This window comes from Phlebotomus papatasi, chromosome 2, assembly GCF_024763615.1.
Source record: "Phlebotomus papatasi isolate M1 chromosome 2, Ppap_2.1, whole genome shotgun sequence".
Taxonomy (NCBI): Eukaryota; Metazoa; Arthropoda; class Insecta; order Diptera; family Psychodidae; genus Phlebotomus; species Phlebotomus papatasi.
Window position 1 is genome coordinate 60,224,760 of NC_077223.1, and position 23,104 is coordinate 60,247,863.

General features: G+C 34.4%; 1 protein-coding gene across 1 annotated transcript; it reads right to left on the reverse strand.

Moving 5' to 3' along the window:
• Positions 1 to 15,870: 15,870 nt before the first annotated feature.
• On the reverse strand, positions 15,871 to 23,099 carry LOC129801942 (protein phosphatase inhibitor 2). Its single transcript, XM_055847434.1, has 3 exons — positions 22,671 to 23,099; positions 22,341 to 22,600; positions 15,871 to 16,904 (listed from the first exon to the last, which is right to left on the reverse strand). The coding sequence occupies exons 1-3, from the start codon at positions 22,766 to 22,768 to the stop codon at positions 16,681 to 16,683; spliced, it is 582 nt and encodes a 193-aa protein (XP_055703409.1). The 5' UTR covers positions 22,769 to 23,099; the 3' UTR covers positions 15,871 to 16,680.
• Between the last annotated feature and the right edge of the window lie 5 nt (positions 23,100 to 23,104).

The window sequence follows — 23,104 nt, forward strand, 5'->3', positions numbered from 1 at the left end:
TGGGTCCTACAATAATTACGCAAAAGAACTATTGATGAGATGAATACGAAAAAAGTAACAGTGACTAATTCATATATAGATGAATCAATTTGATATTTCCCCTTTCCTTTTCCTGTCTTGGATCTAGACAGGTAAGGTGGCAGATTCTTTCTGGAAGAACCTCCAGGATCTTTTAATTTATTCCCCAAGATATGATCCCATTTAATTTGTTTTACCCCAATAGCAAAGCTTTTGTCTTCGAGTCATTTAAATCTTTTAATCGTTTTCTTTATGGAACTAGAGATCATCCTTGGAACAGGTTTTTTTTGGTAAAAACAAAAGCAGTTTTTCGCTCTACTATAAACCTTAGGATCCCAAATTGATCTGACTTTGTTAGAGTATTTAAAACCGTTCAAACAATTGTCCTGAGTAAAAGAGAGGTTTACTTAAAAATAGTATTTAAACTGCTTGAGGCAAGATAATGGTTGCTTTCAGAAAAGCGAGATCAATTTTGATTGCCTCGAAGGTGACTTCTGATTCCTCGGATGAAATAATATGACGGGCTCGTTGGAAAGGTCTTGGGATTCCTGACAAACTTGAACCGATTCCAATCGTTTATAAATCAGTAATGAACCGGTTATTATAAGATAAGTAATTTTTATCTTAAAATGAAATGCATTACCCCTAAACTCTTTTAGATAGATAATAATGTTTATTTCATGTCATAAGAATTACAATAACCATTTTTTTTACACTTACAGTAGAGTCTCGCTATAGTCCATATTTGGTTCCAAATTTGACACTTGGGTCGCACTATAGTCCATGTCATTTTTTTTTAAATTATCAACGACTTTTAGTATTGAAATTGCTCGACGGCTTCCACTTTCTTTGCGATTGTGGTACTTGTCCTCACTCTCTCATTATATTATGGATCCCAATTATCACAACTACTCAATAAAGTTTACCAAAAATATTAAAATAATTATGACAACATTTCATGTCGTGTGCTAAAAAATAATAACCTAACTTAAAATCAGTGTTTCGAAATCAACGGTCGATAATTGTGGACTATAGAGCGATGGCCTATAGCAAGGCTCTACTATAATTCTTTTTGGGCGATCTTGAGTGATTTTTAAATCGGTTCAAATCGTTTTGAACCGATAAACGGTAAATGATGCAAAAACACTTTTGAGGTACAGTATTGAAGTTCTTCGAATACATTTCTTTCCCACTAAGAAAAATTAACTAAAATGCATTCTGATAAAGTTCCAGCCTAATCGGTGAACATGAATTTACATAACGTCTTCAATATCGGTGATATTATCAGGACAATCACCTCAATACAAATGAATATTCAATGTGTGAATTGAAGAACACATTGAATTATCGCACAATTGATTGAGGAAATCCCCATGAGACTAGCCCTGGACAGAAATTCCTAACCATGCAAACGAGTCCACGGGTGGTCGAATGCACTTATGCGTGGTATGTATGGAGAAATTTATTTGTGTTCCCGAGAGAAGTGCGGTCAGAGTGCACTTTGTATACAGATGAAATGGACCAGTAAATGGTCTCACTGAGATTTTCCCATCCACGTTTTTGCGTGAATTATGTTCCCCCTGAGCCAGCATGAAAATTTGTGTGAGCTATGTGAATGGCCTAGCCATGGCAACCCATCTCATTCGTGTGGATGATATTTCGTGAGGATTCTGATCCAAAATATTCACAAGACTTGGGCTCTTTTGTGTGCAGCATTATGTAAACATGGGGTTCTACTTGTACTTCCACCACATCAAACCATCACATGTTGCTCCCTCCAGGAATGGTGGTAGCAGGAAGTGGGTGAATTGCCACACAATCAATAGAAGAGTCTTCCTTCCTTGGCGACACACAATGAGTGAGTTCAATCACTCGGATGTGGTACATGTACCACACAAAAACGTGCTCCAATCGAGACTAATTGTATGATTTTGGTAGACACGCAAATATATAAAATGTCCTCAGAATTTTCTACCCAGAAATTGAGTGAATCAGATAAATCTTGTAGAAGAACATTCTTGATGAACTTAACGAAAGTATTACAACAACTTCGTTAATTTTCCTGTCAATGTCGCTTTTGAATTCATGCAATATCAAAATGATCATTCTTTCTCCAGAAAGTTCTAATTTCATTTTGCAAATATACATTACTCCATGATAATTTCCTGTTTGTTGATGCGCAAGTAAGATAAATTTCACCTCATGTTTCTAGAGATGGGTCATTTCCAGTACTAGGGGAGACTGGGGCAAAAAGTCACAAAACGGATATTTTATTTTTTTACAAGCTACTCGAGCGCTTCAAAAATTTCGAATTACCGCTATTTTATAGGAAATTTACCGCTCTACAACTTTGTGAAAGTCATTTTCCTCTATTTTGTAAGGAAATGCATTTATCGAGCCAATTTCTAAAAGGTAATTTTGTGACTATTCTTAAAAATGCTGGGGTAAATAGTACCAGACATTGGGTATTATCATATTTTGATTCGCTTCATTACGGGCTTCCGTAAATTTGAAAAAATACCTAGAGGACATATTTTCATAGAAATTTTATTCATCTACAAATTTGTAAAACATCGTTTTCTCTGCGAGAAAAGTGAGAAAACGAGAAAAGCGCTTTTAAGCTATTTTAGAAAAAACACACAAAAGACTGCAAATCGTTTGACCAATGCAAACAACAAGCGGCGAGACATGATAATGACGTTTCTTTTCGCCGTGAGACATCAAAAATTGCTTCGCTTTTTTGTTACTTTTTGCACTAGGGTAAGTGCTCATAATTTTGGACAGTTTCTAAATTTGGACACTTTGAGGGTAAAATTGGACACTAAAAATAAATTGATTAAAATGATGGATTTTTATTCCAATATTTGATGAAAAATGAATTCTATCTAAATATTTGTTCTTTTTGGAAGATTTTAAAACTAAATACGTTAAATTTTGAATATGATTTGAGTTGAAATTGCTTTGTTGAAAATTCAGTGTGAGCAATTGCTTACGAGAAATATGACAGAACTTCGTGGCTTACTTCAGTCTTATTTAGTTTTGGTGAAGTACTAACAAAGTTTGTTCGCTGTTTTTGAGTAATATTATTGAATATTCATTGAATATTGTGTTGATTCACGTTACTGATGATTTGTTCATTTGACCTGAAGTGAGATTTGCCTTGTGAATTATATTTTTCGTGTGAAAAATGGGCAATTTTTTAAGACATTCACCAGTGAGGTGATGATTCTTATTTTGGACAGGTGTTTTTCTCACGAAATTTCGTGAAGTTTTAGCTTTTGTGATGACTAGGTTGGACAAATGCCTGGAGAAACAAAGGAGCATCATCTCTACGAAAGAGATGTAGCGAGAAATGTCCTGAAAGGCTCCCGGAAAGGTCAGGGAATGAGCGAATCCGCACGTACTTGGAGTATCGAAGTCAACTCATTTTAATGAATGATATGGAAAGTTTCCAGGCTTCTGTGACATTCTAAGTTTCCCTTACATGAACAGGAAGAGGACTTGGTAAGATTGGTTCATCAAATGAAGAACAATGGGCATCCTATTGAGGCGGATTAGCTGTCCAAATTTACAGCCAAGTTGTCCAAATTAATAAACAAGTTGTCCAAAATAAGAGCCAAATTCACCTCTACATATCAATTCATTTTTAAACGTATTAAAACTAATTTTAGTAAAAATGAGACGATAAATAGCTTGACAAGTTTCTAAACAACCCTTCTGAAAAGAGAGTAACAAGAAATGTCAATTAGTATAGAAAATATCGCACTTCAAACTTGGAACTTCGATGCTTATAAGCAGACTGTCCAAAATTATAAGCACTTCCCCTATAACTTTTGTTACTTTTTACCCCAAGTGGCCATTTTTAATAAAAGGATTTCTGGAAAAAAGAACTTTTGTGAAATTCTAAAATAAATAAATAAATAAATAAATTCTAAAATCCAAATTATTTTGAAAATATTCACCAGTGCATCAATTTTGGAAAATAAGTAGGTAATAATTGTTATCTTCTGCAATGGAAATATTTCAAAAATAGGGCTAAAAATTTCGATATTTTTTATTTTCTATATTCCTTGTTCGAATTCTAAGAAACATACGACATTGAAGAAGGTCTATGGAGGCTATCTATAGAAAAAAATTTGAGCCGCTATCTTTTTTACCTTAGAAGATATTGAATTTTGAATTTTTCGTTTTGTGAATTTTTGCCCCAGTCTCCCCTATCCTATGACAAATAAATGGGTGAGCAGTTGATATTTAGGTTCTGTGGAAATGCATACTCAACTAGAGAGCAAATGGAAAGTAGATGGTTGTGTTTTAAGTCTTGAAAGGAGTAAATAATGAGAAGCAATCACATTTTAGTAATTCGAATGCTGGACGACAAAGCGTCTCCGTTGCAATGTGAGTCAATATTTGGAAAAGAGTGACGTCCATGGGTGAATATATATACTTCCTAGTCGTCATACAAATTGGATGTTTGTGACACGAAATACTTGTTTTGTTGTCAACAAATCCATTTGGAAATCCAATATTAGATATTATTCCCCATTGTCAGCATCAGCAGCTCTTGCCACTCCTCTGAATAATTGAATTGAATTCGCGAGAGAAGTCAGGAAATGTTTGGATCAATTTCAATACCTCACTAATTACTTGGAAATTCACTTTATGCATACGTTCACCCAATGAATTCATATGAGAATACCAAAATTTAGCTTCAATGTTTCCATCGTATCATAGAAACACTGGAAAAATTAGAAATATCAGATTCTCAAATTTAAAAAATCAAATTTATACAATTGTAGTGGAGACAGAGGCACAATTAGTCAGGGGTAGAATTAGACAGTGGAATTTTCTAATTAAGCAAAGTATTATTTAGTCAAAGTAGAAACACATCCCTATATTCTCAAGGTATAATCCTTTCATATTATTATTTAGTCAATTTTATAAAATGGATATAAAACTGTAATTTTGATATGACAGTTTTTCGCTGGGTATCTAGAATTTTAAGTTGCTAGTCCAGATATTAGATTTTGCCCTTGTTTCTAATTTAATAAAGTTAATTAAGATATATTTTAATTTGAATAATAATTATCTACTTATTTATGTCAGTTCATAAACACTGAAACAGCCTTTGGGGTAGATATAGACAGTCCTCCCAGGGGCGGGCTCAAACTACCAATATTTTTTTGAATAAATAAGTGGATAATAGTTAAGTAAAAAAAGTACTATCGATAATCCTATTAGTTTGGCCAGTCTGAAGTGACATTGGTGAAATGATTTTTTTCACAATTTTTCCAACGATTTTACCTGTATCACAAATATGTCATGAACGTCATGAAACTTAAATGAAAGGTCTGTTCATATGGACTTTAGTGTATCACGTGAAATGCGTGAAATAATATTTGGTATGTTCAATTTAAAATTTCGACTGAAAAAATTATGACTATGTTCTTAAATTATTTATATTTACCCCAACCAGTAGGAGAATTCAGTAACAGGTATGACATGACGAATTTTAGAAATTTTATGTTGTAAATTCGGGAAAACTGAAATATGAAATGTCATTCATATGAATTATTAAGAGTTTCACAGAATCCCCTGCAATAGCGATTTAATGCTTACTTGCCTTTAATGTTCTCCTGTTCCGAAATTTACCACCAAGTTTTGTCATATGACATTGTCATATCGTTGCAGAATTCCCCTACAGCAGGGGTATTCTGTAGCAATATGGCAATGCCATATGACAAACTTAAACATTTTTATTGGGGAAATTCGGGAAAACTATTTGAGGATGCGAATTAGGGGAAATGCTTATAATTTTGTCCAGTTTCTTATTTTGGACACTTTGAGGATAACATTGGACACTAAAAATAAATTGATTAAAATGATGGATTTTTATTCCAATATTTGATGAATAATGAATTCTATCTAAATATTTGTTCTTTTTGGAAGATTTTAACACTAAATACGTTAAAATTTGAATATGATTTGAGTTGAAATTGCTTTGTTGAAAATTCAGTGTGAGCAATTGCTTACGAGAAATATGACAGAACTTCGTGGCTTACTTCAGTCTTATTTAGTTTTGGTGAAGTACTAACAAAGTTTGTTCGCTGTTTTTGAGTGATATTATTGAATATTCATTGAATATTGTGTTGATTCACGTTACTGATGATTTGTACGTTTGACCTGAAGTGAGATTTGCCTTGTGAATTATATTTTTCGTGTGACAAATGGGACATTTTTTAAGACATTCACCAGTGAGGTGATGATTCTTATTTTGGACAGGTGTTTTTCTCACGAAATTTCGTGAAGTTTTAGCTTTTGTGATGACTAGGTTGGACAAATGCCTGGAGAAACAAAGGAGCATCATCTCTACGAAAGAGATGTAGCGAGAAAAGCCTTGAAAGGCTCCCGGAGAGGTCAGGGAATGAGCGAATCCGCACGTACTTAGAGTATCGAAGTCAACTCATTTTAATGAATGATATGGAAAGTTTCCGGGCTTCTTGTGACATTCTACGTTTCCCTTACATGAACAGGAAGAGGACTTGGTAAGATTGGTTCATCAAATGAAGAACAATGGGCATCCTATTGAGGCGGATTAGCTGTCCAAATTTACAGCCAAGTTGGACAAATTAATAAACAAGTTGTCCAAAATAAGAGCCAAGGTCACCTCTACTTATCAATTCATTTTTAAACGTATTAAAACTAATTTTAATAAAAATAAGACGATAAATAGCTTGCTAAGTTTCTAAACAACCCTTCTGAAAAGAGAGTAACAAGAAATGTCAATTAGTATAGAAAATATCGCACTTCAAACTTGGAACTTCGATGCTTATAAGCAGACTGTCCAAAATTATAAGCACTTCCCCTATACCAATCATAAAGAGCTTAGTAGAACTTTTTGCAATGGTCATTCGATGTTCACCTGTTTTCAATATTGTCTTGTTCCTAAATTTTACAACAAAAATTTGTCATATGGCATTGTCAGGCTGTTACAAAATTCCCCTACAGGACAGCCAATTTTCTGACTTTATACAACACCCTAGTTAGAAAAATTGAGAAATTTTAGAACTTTAAACTAGACGATTTTATACATCCAATATCCTAGTGCTACTTATAACCGTACTATCACAAATCACACTAGGATTTTTTCATTTTGTATATTCAATTTCATTTTCAGATGATTTGTTCCTATGCGTTATTTTCCACTAAAATCCAATTGAATTAATAGATCTGCACTTATTTATTATTAACAACTAATACTTGCCCCAGAAAAATCTGTTTAAATATGTTAAAATAGCGTAAATGTGGTTGCTCAAATAAATTTGAATTTAGAGAATTAAAATGTTAAAATTGCTCATTAATTTCAATTTTATTGAAGTTAGACAAGTAGTCTTTTGAAGAAAATTGTTCTTATTAAATTTATTTACTCGTAATTAATATTATTTTGGGCAAAAATATAAGATAAGTAGAGTGTTTTAGTGATAAACTTGCATGAAGTGAAGCTTGAGTATCGGGAGTAATTCATTAAGTTACTAGAAATCTTAATGCTCAATTGGCTCAATTGAATTTAAAATTAAAACGTGAAAAATTCTAGTGTAATAGCACCCCGTCAAATAATTGCTCTACCTGCCGATTTTACTCGAAGGTTTTTTGAATTGTAACGGTATATTCTAGTACATTTAAAGGAATTCTGTAGATTTTCGACAGAATTTCTACGTAGTAAATCTGTAGATTTTCGGCAGAAATTCTTCCGAAAATCTGCAGATTCTCGGCAGAATGTCTTCATAGGAAATCTGCATAGTCTCCATTGTCTCAACAAAAATATTGTTGATTTATCAAGACACTGTAGAAGTTACAAAGAAAATGGTATGCTCTGCTTAACAAGCATTACCGATTAAACATTTTAGATAACTAAAAAAACTGTAAACTGTGTAAAAAAAACTGCGAGCAAAAATACTAATTTCTTAAAAATCGCCAATCGAATGATACAAAAACACGAAATTTAGGTCGACACCCTGCTTAAAGTTTTTACTTCACTATTCTCTACTTATAACACGACGTCGCAGAATTCTTCATTTTATATAAACTCTGTGATATCATCAAGAATGGCTCTATTGAATTTTGCAAACTTCAGTGAAAAATATTCCATCTTTTCTGACACAGCTGCCTGGAAAATCTGGAATGTAGAAAAATCTACAGAAAATCGGCAAAATATCTACAGAAATTCGACAGAGTGTGCACTAGGATTCGTCAGAAAATCTGCAAAAATTTCTGACGAATTTTGTCCCAAGCCCAAATAAAATTCGTAGGGATATCTACAGATTTCCCGGCAGATTTTCGGCAGAGGTGTATATTTTCTGCAGAAATCTTAAAGATATCTGACGAAATTATTTGACGGGACCGTAAGACATAAAAATATTAAAACAGCATTTTTTCACTAATTATACACGAAGAATTTTCATTTGGTTGCTCAAGATGCCCCCTCCCCCCTAATGAAATTAAATTGTAACTAATTTATTAATATATTCAAAATGTTTTCAAATTAGAAAAAAAATAAAATAACACGGTATAGACTAAAAAACAGTAATCAACTCATAGTAAAAAAAAAATAATTGAAATTTGAAGTAATTTGAACAATGAATGATGAATTTATGTTGAATGAATTGAAGATTTAAGGTTTTCATTCATAAAGTAAATTATGATGTTTTGAAAAATATTAATTGCATTTTATTAGATACGTTAAATAAAATTTAACACTTTGACAAAAGTGTCAAAGGTTGATTGTTAAAGAATTGTTCCTACGGAATTTTGACAGTTCCGTAGTAACTAAACTGCAGTTTTCCCAAGTTTTAAAGTTTAAAAACTACACAAAATACTAAAAATTTCTATAACATTTAAAGTTCATCCTACCATCCTTAGATACCTTTTACCCCTTTTACACACAAAAACTATTTTTTGGATTTTTTGTATCACATAACCTCAAATATCTCCCTCTACAAGTAAATTCATTTAAAACACCGGTTATGCCCCACTTCGAAAGTGTGACACATAACATAAGCATACTGAAATAATTATTATGAACATAAGATATAAATAAGGTTATGTTGATCTCATTTTGCAAAACTTATAATGCTCAATGTCAACCCCTTGGCAAGTAGCCTGAAATTTGAAGCCACTTTCTCATACTTCGATTTAAATTTATATGGGAATTTTTTAGCACTCGCGACCGTTACACTAAATAACAAAAAAGTGAGAAGGGTTTCCGTATTAAAAGATACCTTTTCGTATGGAGGGATAAATATACTAAATTCTTGTTTAAATTTTTTTTCCTCGGAGCACTGTGAGCTGAGTCCGAGATCAATTTAGGAATTGGCTTCAAATAGCTCCATATAAAAAGGCCAACTTGCCAGGGGGTTGCTCAATGTCAATGCACCACATGCACCATGTTGCAATTATTACCCGATATATAACATTTGCGGGGCACTCAATGGATCAAGTGGTAGAGCACTCGCTCTATGATGCAAGTGTCCCGGGTTCGAATCCCCTTTAGGTTATCAAGAATTTTTCTGGCGTTAAAGGTGTTCGGATTGTATCCAGTGAGCTTCACTGCACTTGATTCCACGGGCATGGGGCTGACAACCTCATCCCGTACAAGAAAAAATAATAATGCATGTCTAGAAATGCCCTTGCAAGAAGGCCTTGTTCATTCATGGGATGTTGTGCCAGCAGCATTATTATTTATTATTATTATGCTTTGTTATAGCAATTTGCACATGTTTCAAAAACACTCTTCTCTCATTTCTTAAGTTTTTATCTTTTGAGAGCGCAATGAAAGTCCTCGAAATTGAATTATGATAAGAATCTAAAACTAAATAAAAGCTTCTTGAACAGTTATTTTTTTATCTTAAATTTATTATGAGAAATTCTTAATAGTTTCACCTATTTCACATCAGAAAATTTCTCGCATATCAATTCAATATCCATTCGTGAGGAAGTTCCAAACTTTCTCAAGTTGCGATTTAATCTGGAAAGTATTTTTATGGTGAACTTTTGCAACTCTGAGAAAAGCGCGAATTTCAGGTTTTATATAAAAAAGAAAAATGAGAAAGAAAAAAAAGAGAGCTTTACGTGGGATATTTTCTCTGTGTGTCGTGCGACCACAATATCACACATGAAATAATATTTTCCAGGCAATGGGAGAAAATTCAAAAGCTGAAACTCTCGTTTGTTGGCTTTTGTGTCGCGGGGAAAGTGTAGCAAGTAACCAGTCCCGCCCATGAAATTCTAAACTCTATGCACCACTAATGGTCAGAAGAATCAAGTCCACTAGAACCATTCCCTGACCACTTTCAGTAACACTTTTGGCGTCAAATTTGCAACTTTGTGCCAATTTCACTCACCGCATTTGTCGAAGGATTTCTCCATGCATTTTTGACATTATTCAGATTTCACCAGCATTTGTCATTCTATGGTTCAACTAAGGATGATCTCCAGTTACTGAGTTGGTACATTCATCGACATCCCTGAAATTAACCACACCGCACAACTCACTGTTATATCGGAACTAAAAATGCGCCAAAGGGTTAAATTGAGATATTCTCTGCCAAAAAGAGATGTTCTCTAACTATCGCCAGCATGGTGAGTTGTAGAAAGGAACATTTGAAAACACGAGGAACGTGAGGAAAATGATAAAGGTAAAAGAATGTGCAGGGTAAAGGTTTTGGAGAACCTGTTGGAGTAGTGACTTGGGGTTTGTGTTTTGAAGAGTAAATAAATATGTTGCTTACACTAAGATTTCCTCCATAAAACATTTAATTGTAGAAGTGAGGAAATTAATTTATCTAATAAAGAGATAAAACACTTTATCTATCTTTGATGGTACAGCATTCTAACTCCAGACATAGGGGGAGGTGGGACTACTTTGAGCTGTGGGGTTATATTGTTATACGACTCTTTCGCCTATTTCTAAATGAGCTGGTCCTTACAATTATTTTATTTAGATCCACAATTATTTTGTTTATCCAAATTACATCATGTTAAAAACCCAGTTTCCTTTAGAAATATGCGAAAAAATTGTATGATAATGTAACCCCACAGCTCAAAGTAGCCCCGCCTCCCCCTAGATACTATACCTTAAAAGTAATTCCTCATTATTTATCTAGGGTAGACCAGAGCAGAATTAACCAGCAAATAACATTTTTCTTTGCTTATAAATTTATGGAAAACTTCTTTAAATTAGACTGATCCTAAGTCAAGAGAAAAAAAGACAGTTAATTACTGTGAATAAATAGTAGTTTGCTCAATATTCTTTCTAAGAAAAACTATAAAGTCCCAACTCTAATTCTAAATCGAATCTAATAGCTCAAAACATTAACTGAATAAAAATTGAACATTTTAGGAGAGGATTTTACAACTCACTATATAACGCAGTACTAAAATATAATATTTGAGCAGATTTCAATTTAGAACTTTAAAAAACTAAAAGTAGTGAAGTTTTCATACAAGTTCTAGCAAAAGAAAAATAAAGGGTATTACGTTTACCTGGTTTTCCTTGAAACTATATTAGATGTTAATCTTATAAATTTGACCCATTTTACTGCTCGAACTCCACAGACAGAGCAGTATAAGTTCCTTGATTTTTTCGCCTCCCAAAATTTCCACCCCCCGGAAAACCACTTTTCTCAACATATCTTAACATTTCAAACTTTTTTTGGAAAACGGATGTCACGGTGTTTGTCCATCTACTCGTCTGATCCATCCAGCCAGCGACAGCTCTAGAAGCCAAATAATTAGAAATAGCGACTTGAAACGATAATTTGTTTCGACCGTGTGGATGTAGATGATGTCAGGAATGGAATTTCAGTCTTCTTGTTCTTGTTCTTCTCTTTATTTTATTTTGCCGACGTTTCGGTCCTTTGGTTGGGACCTTCTTCAGGGCATCAAAATTTAGGAAAACAATTGTTAGGGGGAGGTGGGGCTACTTTGAGCTGTGGGGCTAGATTGTTATACGACTTTTTCGTCTACTTCTAAATGGAGCTGGGCCTTACAATTATTTTATTCAGATCCAGAATTATTTTGTGTATCCAAATTACATCATCTTAATACTCAGTTGTCATTAGAAATATGAGAAAAAATCGTATAACAATGTAGCCCCACAGCTCAATGTAGCCCCACCTCCCCCTAGTTGATTTTGCACAAATCACTACTGTAATATTTTTCACTTTTTGATGTTCATTCGACTTGAAACCTTCGAGAAATCGAATTTGCACGCATTCTGAGTTAGCTCATGGTAAGAATCTCACCTACGTAAGCCGGTTAGGATTATCTGTCCCTTTAATATTTCCACCGTTTTTGCACGATAATTAGGCAATTCGTTCAGGATATTGGACGATAACACTTCCTACGCTTCCTACACTCTCCTTGTGTCTCAAAGATGATCTACTTCAAATCCTTCAAACAATGAGATTTCTAACTGATCGAACTCCACAAGAGAGCACACACAGAAAAATGGAAAATTCTTAAACAGAAACACCCTGGAATTTAATTTCAAATCCAATCTAAAGAATGCCAATCCCCTAATCCTCTAAATCCTTGATCATTTAGTTTTAATCGTAATTTGCATATCTCAAGACATTTTTCATTTTTCAACCAATGCTGAACTTAAGTTCCCACTGGTAAAAATAAAAGGGTCAAATTGAACCTTTTCCAAAGGATGGATCATATTTGACTCTTTGAAAGGGTCACCAGGAACCCTTCGAAAGGGTCACGGTTTTGACATCTATTTAATTCCGGAATAAACGAATAAAAAAACAATGAAAAAGTGATCTTTGGTGTTCGCTCAGATGAGAGAAATACTATGATATCAGTAATAAGTTTACAATAAAACATGATTATTCGTGATAAATGTGCATACTAAATTTCAAGTGATACAAAAGTGAACCTTTCAAAGGGTCAAATACGATCCATCCTTTTGAAAAGGGTCAATTTGACCCTTTTATTTTTACCAGTGTCCCGATCTCTTAGCGTCAAAGAGATAGAGATTCTAGCCCATTTCATTGGCAAAGAGCTTCTGAATTTAAACTCCTCGAAGATTCACGTCCAATTTAAGTTCCCGGAGTCTTTATACAGTAGACTCTCTCTCAATCGTGAATATGGGGCAAAATGTCATCCGGTTTAGCGATAGAATTTAGCGCCAAAGCCTCTGTAAATCCCACAAAAAGTGCTCAATTATAAAGAATCACGATAAAATAGGAAGAACTACGGCGAATTTGAGCAAATTAGCTTCATAATTAAGCGTGAAAACTGTCAACAAAATTTGACGCCCGATTGAAAAAGAGCCGATTGAGTGAGAGTCTACTGTACATTCTTAAATTTAGTGTCAAAATTTTTCTGTGTGCAGTTTTCACAATCGTGGTTTTAGCTGAGATTCTTTACAATATCAGCTTTTGTGGTCCTAGGTGAAGTCCGACCTCGTCAGATCGGGCCCAAATTTTGGATTTACACGTTTTGACACTCGTAGATCACGAATATCATATGCGCCAAAAATCGATTTTCGTCCCGTCCGTCCCGTCCCGTCCCGTCCCGTCCCGTCCCGTTCCGTCCCGTCCGTTACATTTCGACTTCTGGAAAGAGAACGGAAAGAGATATCGACAAGCGGTTTTCGGCAAAGGTTAAATATCGATAAGTGGCCAGAAGTAGGTGATGTCAGACCCACCCCCTCACCCCACCCCCCTTCCAACATTTTGGAATACCCCTAAATTTTGTGTTCTCAATAACTCCGCCCCTAAGGCATCGATCAGGCTCAAATTTTAGTATGTTATAGCTGGACCTAAGTGCTTTCGATCAATACCAAAATAACCCCCTCCGACCCCCCTGACCCGAGATAGGGCGGGTAAAAAATTCAATTTTCAAATAGTCATATCTACGCTTCTAATTATCGGAATTTGAAAAATTTTGGTGTTTTGTAAAGCCCTCGTGGAGTACTACAACCTTTATAACACCCAATCTCATCCGATTTAATCGAGGGCAAGATTTATCGAAAAATTGATTTTCGATTAATCGATCTCAAATATTTCGAAAACTAGACGATGCTTTTTCTTTAAATTTTAATATGTTGTAGCTGGGGTCGAGGCCTTTCCAACGGTGGGTCGCACTCCTCCCTTGATGGTCCCTGACCCGTGCTATAATCAAAAATGTCTTGACCGAACTGCATTTTTGGTGTTTATGAAGGGATTTCGATGTAATTTTAGCATAGATTACATCTGAGAGCAAGATCTATCTAATGATGGGTCCCATCCGTCTCTACCCCAACCCACTGTACCCCGACCCTTACTATACCCATATGGACCGGACTCTATCTCCAATGTTTATTAACCGATTTCAATGAACTTTTTTTTCTTCTATTGGTCATCCCAACTAAGACTATTTAAAATAGAAAATGATCAGTGATAAGCCCAGATAAGCTTATGGTAGCTGAGATTCTTTACAGGCGACCTCGAAAAGTGTGCAACTCGGGGTGCTTGCAACTCAGAATGCGTGAAAATTCGATTGTGAGTTGAATTTTGGGGGTAAAGAATCGCGTCGACCCAATTTTATTCATTTCGATCGACAAAAGCAGTTTACTCGACGCGATTTTTTACCCCCAAAATTCAATTCACAATCGAATTTTCACGCATTCCGAGTTGCAAGCATCCCGAGTTGCACGCATTTCGAGGTCACCTGTAAAGAATCTCAGCTACCATAAGCTTATCTGGGCTTATCACTGGTTTTCAACTTCTCTCCATTCTGGCTGCCAAACACTGAGAGATATTGACTTCCGGTCTTCGGTGACCCTCCCACAAGTCAACATTTTCTATCGGACTAACTTACCCAAATTACCCCCCACCCCTTTTATCCACTCCAAAAGCATGTTTTTTTGACTTTGCAAAAAATTGGCCTTGACGATTTCGTTTATTTTTGGATATGTTTTAGAGGTAGTAGTCCAGCTGAACATTTCGTTCTTAGACACCTATCACCGAAAAAATCACCATCTTCAATTATTGAAGGTCAAAGGCCCAATTTTCATCCGATTTGTTCAATTAATTAATTAAAAGGTTAATAATTTTTTGAAACCTTCTTCTTGAACAATTTTCAACTTCAAGATGGTTTTGTGGTGATTTATAGACAAATTTAATTCGATAACAATTTTATAATGCACCAGAAAAATTTGCGAAAAGGAATAAGGCAGAGCTCTTTCTCGCGAGTTCGAGCAGCTTGCAATGCCATGGACGCTTCGCCATCAGTTTTTCATCAATATTTAGTTTCTTGACGTCAGATGAATATACTCTGAATGAGAAACATTGTTCACGACAAAGCAAGTTGTTTTTCAAAACCCGCCGTCTCCAGAAATCAGATCCCAATGGCTGAATTTTTTAAAATTTTGAAATGAAAATTTCAGAAAATATAGTTTAAATATTGTATCTTCATATGCTTATGTCCAGCGCACAATAACTTTTGTTTGTAAATATGATTTTCAAAATTTCCCATGAGAATGAGCGAGATGACTAGATCTAGATCTCACTCACTCTCATTGAAATGTCAAAAACATGTTTACAAAACAAAAGTTATTGTGCGTTGGGCATTAAGAGCGCGAAATAAACATTTTTAATTATAATCTTGCATCTCTTGCAATAATAAAATTTTTAAAATTGATTGAAAATAATAAAAACAAATACCTTTATACTTATTTCAATAATTGGATTAACAAACTTGTCATCTTTTAAAATTTAAAACACGAAAAAAACCTCCAAAAACATTAAATCAACAACAAAATAATAAAAGCCACAAATCTAAAAAAAATTCTAAGCTGTCATCAAATTCATTTCATATCAGTTTTATTATTTACAGCAATCTCTTTTCACAAATCAATTCTCCGTGTTTTTCTCTATCCACCATTCATAATCCTTAATTTAACAATAAAAATTACAAGCTTCTGGCTAAATCTGTATCTAAAAGCATTTGATTAAAATGTTTCTTTTTGTTCCAACAATATATTTTTTCTTAATATTTAGATTGCCTTTTTTTCATCCACATTTCTTGTCTTCAGTATTTTTTTTTTTAATTCATCTTTTTCGATGAGGAAAAACAATTATTTTAAGAAAAATTCCTTGCAAAAATTGATTGAGAAAAACTTATCGCTATGTTAAAAAACCCATTTTGCAAGCATAAGAATCACCTACAAAAATATTTTATAATTATTTTTTTTTATTATTCCTCTATTGAAAAGGAATATTTCACAACATTGTAGATTTTTTTTTATTTCGTGTATGATATATATTTTTATTTCTTTTTGAGGAAGCTGTGTTCACACTCTGGAATACAGAGAAAAAAACTGAATATTTGCATAAAAAAGGACTTGCTTTTTTTTAAAATTGGTAAAATCTCACAAATATCCTTGATATTTTCTGGCACGAAGAGAAATTGCTTCATACGTCAAAAAAAATCAAACTACAATTGTATATACTTTATTACTTAAAAGAAAATATCTCTGTTAAATATTCACTTCATTAAATTAATTGATAAAAATAAGTTAGAAATATTTGTTGCCTAAATTGAGTTTTTTTTTCTTTTTTTATTATTTTATACTCTCACGGCTAATTTTTATTGGTAAAAATTGTTTCTTTTTTTTTAGGGAATTGTGGTATTTTTCAAGGAAGCAGTTGATGTAGAACCACCAGCTTCGGGTTCCATAGTTTGATCTGTCACATTATTGTCACCATCTGAACATTTTTTATCCCCATCGTCATCTTCATCTTCATCTTCTTCCTCTTCTATCAGCTTCCTGGCTAACTTCACAGCTTCAAACTCTTTGTAGTGAGCTTTTCGTCGTTTCTCAAATTCTAGTCGTTTTGCTGAAATAGCACATATTGTTAAAACATTATTTGTATTTCCGAAATAAAACATTAAATAAAACTCTCCAATAATTTTATCTCCCGTAGTGCAAGAAAAAGAATAAAGAGGTGGAAAAGCGTTCCAGGCTACGCGCAATGCTCGAATTCGTGACTTAGATGCTATACTTTAAAAATATTTTCGCATCATTTACCGTTTACCGGTTCTCAACCGATTTGAACCAGTTCCTAAATCATTAAAAATAAACCATTGTCCAAAGTACCTTAGGAATAATATAATTGAATTTTGAATAAAAATTATTTATCGGTTATGAACCGGTTCATAACAGGTTCATTACCATCGATTATTTGACTTAGCAATTTACTTCTTTACTAGTGTCCTATATGAAAAATATTTGCTATTTAATTTATCCATAAAGCGAAAATTGCGAATTAAACAAAAATTACTTTCGTGATATTCATCTCCAAGAAAATTCATTAAATTAAATGACAAACAATCATTATAACAAATTGATCTGAACCGGAATATTAAATAGACAGATAAGCCTAGACCAATCTATTGTAGGTGAAATTCTCAAAGTGAGCAAATTAGGATTGCATACAAATTCGATTTGGACCTGAAGTTTGGGAGAAGTTAAGCAATATAATTTAGAATAAAATTTTCTGAAATAAATTCAAATAAGGGAAATGTACCAGTGATCGTCAGTGTTCCTCGGATCGGCAGGCTGTTTCGCATATCGGAACCCCAAAATAAAATGTAGTTTTGAAAACCAGTGATAAGCCCAGATAAGCTTATGGTAGCTGAGATTCTTTACAGCTGACCTCGAAATGCGTGCAACTCGGGGTGCTTGCAACTCTGAATGCGTGAAAATTCGATTGTGAGTTGAATTTTGGGGGTAAAGAATCGCGTCGAGCCAATTTCATCCATTTCGACTGCCGAGAACAGTTTACTCGACGGAATTCTTTACCCCCAAAATTCAACTCACAATCGAATTTTCACGCATTCCGAGTTGCACGCATTTCGAGGTCGCCTGTAAAGAATCGCGGCTACCATAAGCTTATCTGGGCTTATCACTGGTCATTTTCTATTTTAAATAGTCTTAGTGGGGAAGACCAACAAAAGAAAAAAAAGTTCATTGAAATCGGTTAATAAACATTGGAGATAGAGTCTGGTCCATATGGATATAGTAAGGGTCGGGGTACAGTGGGTTGGTGTAGAGACGTATAGGACCCATTATTAGAAAGATCGTGCTCTCAGATGTAATCTATGCTAAAATTTCATCGAAATCCCTTCATAAACACAGAAAATGCAGTCCGCGCAAGACATTTTTGGTTATAACTCGGGTCAGGGAACATCGAGGGAGGAGTGCGAAAGAAAAAGCATCGTCTAGTTTTCGAAATATTTGAGATCGATTAATCGAAAATCGATTTTTCGATTAATCGGGCCTTCGGTTAAATCGGATGAAATTGGAGTGTCATAAAGGTTGTATTACTCCATGAGAGCTTTCCAAAACGCCCTCACTTTTTAAATTCTGACAATTAGAACCGGAGTTATGGCCATTTTAAGAAATTTTTTTGACTTTTATAGCTTGGGTTAGGGGAGTCGGGGAGGGAGACCTTAAGTTTGGTATTGATCGAAAGCCTTAACTCTTTCGTCTCTTTTGGGACTGTAGTACCCAAAGAAGCATATGAATATTCTATGAAAAACAATGTTTTTTAATTATTCAGAAGTGATAAAAATCCTATTTTTGTGGATGATTACATACTATAAGGATGTCCAAATGTAAGATATTTTTTGAAGGACCTCAATTAATTCCTGAGCTTAGATATTTTTGATTAAAAAATTGTGAAATTGGCTTGCAGCATGCTGCGGTCCGGAAAGAGTTAAGGCCCAGCTATAACATACTAAAATTTGAGCCCAATCGATACCATAGGGGCGGAGTTATTGAGAAAACAAAATTTGGGGGTATTCCAAAATGGCGGAAGGGGGGTGGGTCTGATATCATCAACTTCTAGCCACTTATCGATATTTAACTTTGCCGAAAACCGCTTGTCGATATCTCTTTCCGTTCTCTCTCCAGAAGCCTTTGTACTCTGGACGGGACGGACGGACGGACGGACGGACAGACGGGACGTTCACGAAAATCGATTTTTGGCGCATATGATTTTCGTGATCTATGAGTGTCAAAAAGTGTAGATCCAAAATTTGGGCCCGATCTGACGAGGTCGGATTTCACTTAAGACCACAAAAGCTGAGATTGTAAAGAATCTCAGCTAACTTATTCGCTGCATTTTAGCAACTATCTTTTGCAAAATACATCACTCTAGGTCTAGTTCATATTCAATCTATAGAACCAATTTTTTCGTCGAGTTTCTAAAAAAATTGGTATATTTTTCTCATTTTATTGAATCACTGTATCACAGTTTTAGCAAAATATCCACCATTCATTACTTTCTTAAAATTTCACACGATATGTTGTCTGACAGAATCACAGAGAACAGACTGGGCTTTTCTACATGGTCATTGATTTTTTACGCCTTCATTGCTTTTTTACACGTGAAAAGATACTCAAAAAATTACGGCACCAAACCAATTTTTGCATCAATTTGATGTTTTTTTCCATTCTCTGAGACAATATTCATTAAAAAGAAAGTATCATATTTGACCACAAAGACTTACAATAAAGTGAGTTTTACTGAAATTTGTTCGCTGGATATGTTGTGGTCCGGAAAGAGTTAATAGATGATTTTTTTTTAAAGAAATAAATTTTATCTCTTATGGGGGGCATGGGGAGCCGCTTTAAATCATGCGTCTTAACGGTCGCTGAATTTAAATTCTGTACATTAATTCATTACAAACTCTATTGATTTAGGTAGAGTAACTATCCAAGAACACCAATTGGCAACTAGAATTCAAATCAGGAAAAAGGAAAGAGGCCAATTTTAACAAATTCGACGGGATATCGTATTTTCCGTCCCCCATTTTGAACAAAAATTTTGCATGACTTTCCGCGAAGCAAGAAAACAATAACAAAATGTATTTTCATCTCTGTCGGACTATTTTTTCCAAGTAATTGAAGGACTAAAGTTACTAAAAATCCATTCTCGACAGCAATTCGGATAAAAACTGCCCAGAAATAAATCATCAAAAATCACTCAATTTGTGTATGATGTATAATATCGGATAAGGAATGGGTTAATGATCAGATTACATTTCCATCAGCTGCTGACTAATCCGTCTCTCGGCTTATGCTGAGAAAGGGTTTAATTAGTCGGAAACTTATGGGAAATTAGAAAAATTATTATATGGATTATAATACGTTAACCCTTTAAGGACGATTGGAACACCGGTGTCCCATAAAGAAAATAATTTTTCCTGACTACCTAAAGTTATTTTTTTTTTCTTATGTCTGTACATAATTCTAAAGTAGAGGGTTGAAGAAATCTAGAATATTTTTTCAAGTCTCTAGCTATTTTCTATGTAGTAAATATTTAAGCTCAAAAATGGCGGATTTATAAATTCTCAAATTCATAGAAGTGATTTTATTTATATTTTATACTTCCAATTTTTTTTTAAACAAAACCCTTTTGGCAATAAAAATTACAATAATCATACGTAATATTTTTCATTAAAGCAAAAAATATTATTCATTGGTATTGTCAGAAAAATTATTTAAATTTTTGGGCTATTTTTGTCCCTATCGTTCATAGAAGCACAAAATACACCAAATCAGACTCTGTTGGACGTTCCAAGTTTAGATGTAAAACATATCATTGTTTATGTTTCTCAGTTTAATTTTTATTGTTGATTTTCAGTCCGTAAAAAGTGTCTCGTCGTTAAAGGGTTAAGCCGTCTCTCGACTTAAGTCGTAAATGTGTCTACGGCATAAGATTTAGCATCGAAGTCACGAGTTCAAGCATTTCGCAAAGCATGGGACATGGAACGCTTTACTAACCCATTTTTGGCTATTAAGTGTCTTAAAAAAAACAGAAAACCATGATTGAGAATCATAGTTCTGTGCTGCTTCCTGAACATTTACATACATCTTGGACAAATAAATTCAAAAGACAGTTCGTTATAACGAAAATTTGTGAGAAATAACGAGCATTTGATGAAACATGCAATTTAATCTCACATAAAATCCTATAGTTTTTAAAATATTATTCGAATTTTGGAAATGAGGTCAAAAATACCCCGCCAGCGTTCGAATTTGAAAGACCGTACTCTAGTTTTCTATTCGTGATCCAAGGACTTGCAAAAATCCTTTGAGAAAGTTTGAGTCCAATCATGAAGAAGAGGTTTTTCTAAATTGCAATATTTGCTCAGGGAACTAAACTAAACTTAATTTTAACTTAATTCACTATACTATATTATAGAGTTATGCTAGAACTACCCGTCTTTCCCCTATTATCAATGGCTACTTCAAATCACTTGCAGCATATGCTTCATAGAGAACAAATTTTTACAAAGAAAATGAATTGTGTGGATTATTTGATATTTTGATATCGTAACCGCAAATCTAATAATAGAATAAAAGTAAAGATGATCTAATACAACCAAAAAGGCAAAAATGCATCTTGTGAATGAAACATTTAAATAAAATTTGCGTCATAAAAGAGCTAAAATCGTATGCAAATTGCAAATCTAAAATAAATTTAGGTTTTATAGTGTAAACAAGTTATCACGAGATCTTTTCAATTTAATGGCTCAAATTGCACTAAATAATGCTGTAGAAAAACCTGTGAAGCGAATGTGATTTATTTTTCACATGATTTTCTTGCAAAGAAAGAAAATTTAAACATCACGAAAGTTGTGTTTATTTTTTCTTCATTGTAAATTTGTTTGAAAAGAAAAGTATAATTCCAAAAATTGAATTTGGCTAAAAGTAGACATTTACTTTGTCCATTAGACACACAATGCAAATATCAATAGATGATCACAATACAGCAAAGGAAATTCCATTGCGTCCAAATTAAATGGTAAACTTTCTGTTCTATATTCACAAAATATAAATAATACTAATGTGAGCGAGAGAGACTCTTTTTTATCTGATTTAATCATTCACGCTCTGTCCAATTTGGGTGTCCGACAGAATCTCCACGAGTGTTGTATTCATAGAATTGCCTTTGCTAAATATTTAATTAGACTGAGAATGGAAAAGCGCCTTATTTGCCCCTCAATTTCATCGCTAAATTTAGCCCAAAAACGAACGAGAAATAAAAAAATATATAAATAATTTCCGTGGTGAGGCAGTAAATTATTCATTGCAATTGCATGTGATAACTCTGAAAATAGGCACTGTGTCTTTGGAAGTTAGACAAAAACTCTTCCAAAATCCTAATCGATTTTTTTTATTCGGTGGAGGGTGGAACTTTGAGGGAGAGAAAATGAAAGGGGCTGGTTTGAGAGAGTATCGAATGTCAGGGTTGGTCTCTTACCTTTTTGCTCTTCAGTTTCTGGCTCTGTATCCTCATCTGAGTCATCTTCGCTGGAGAATGAGGAAGTCCTGGCACTGGCAGCAACTTGGAGTTTCTCAGCCAGTACCTCTGCATCCAGCTGGTCCAGCCCATGGATGCTGTTATCCATGTAGTTGTAGGGTGTCTTGGGTTCCTCAATCTTCATGTGACCATAGTCCTTGTCTGGCGGATGGTACGTCTGCAGAACATTAAGTTCATCGAATTTTGCACTCTTCCTATGCCTGCAATGACAGCAAAATTGCATCATAAACCCTCCCCATGTGATTGATATGAATCCGGAGATGATCTCACATTGCTGTGACGGAATGTTTGTCGAAGCTGCTGGATGTCTTTAGAATGCCCTTGCAGGGCTTCTTTGCCTCTGACTCCCCAGACGAATTGCACGACATGTTTTCTCGCACAGCTCACAAATGCTCTAGCTCAGAAACTGCGTCCCCAGAGGATGCTGGGCACCGGAATAAGTCGCCCAGGTGAGTCAGTTGGCCCAAAAGGGGCGTCGAAATGGGAGAACAACACAACTTGCACCTTCGACAGCTCCTGACAGCAATTGGGGGCAGTCACTTTGTCCACACAGCACCCTCATTCGCAGGAAAAACACAAGAATCTCGTAAAAATCTCCCCGAGAAGACTCTTTTTTCTGCACACAGTAATTTTTTCCTGTCCGGATGTCAATTGTTCGAAGAATCGATTAAGTTTGCTGCAAATTTCCACCAGAGGGCTCCCCC

What these genes read in the sequence shown, in the direction of transcription:
- LOC129801942 (XM_055847434.1), bottom strand. Translation starts at nt 22,768, where the DNA reads ATGTCGTGCAATTCGTCTGGGGAGTCAGAGGCAAAGAAGCCCTGCAAG. An exon ending in AAACATTCCGTCACAGCAAT is followed by an intron (nt 22,601 to 22,670) that starts GTGAGATCATCT and finishes CTGTCATTGCAG; the next exon opens with GCATAGGAAGAGTGCAAAAT. An exon ending in AGAAACTGAAGAGCAAAAAG is followed by an intron (nt 16,905 to 22,340) that starts GTAAGAGACCAA and finishes GTGCTATTTCAG; the next exon opens with CAAAACGACTAGAATTTGAG.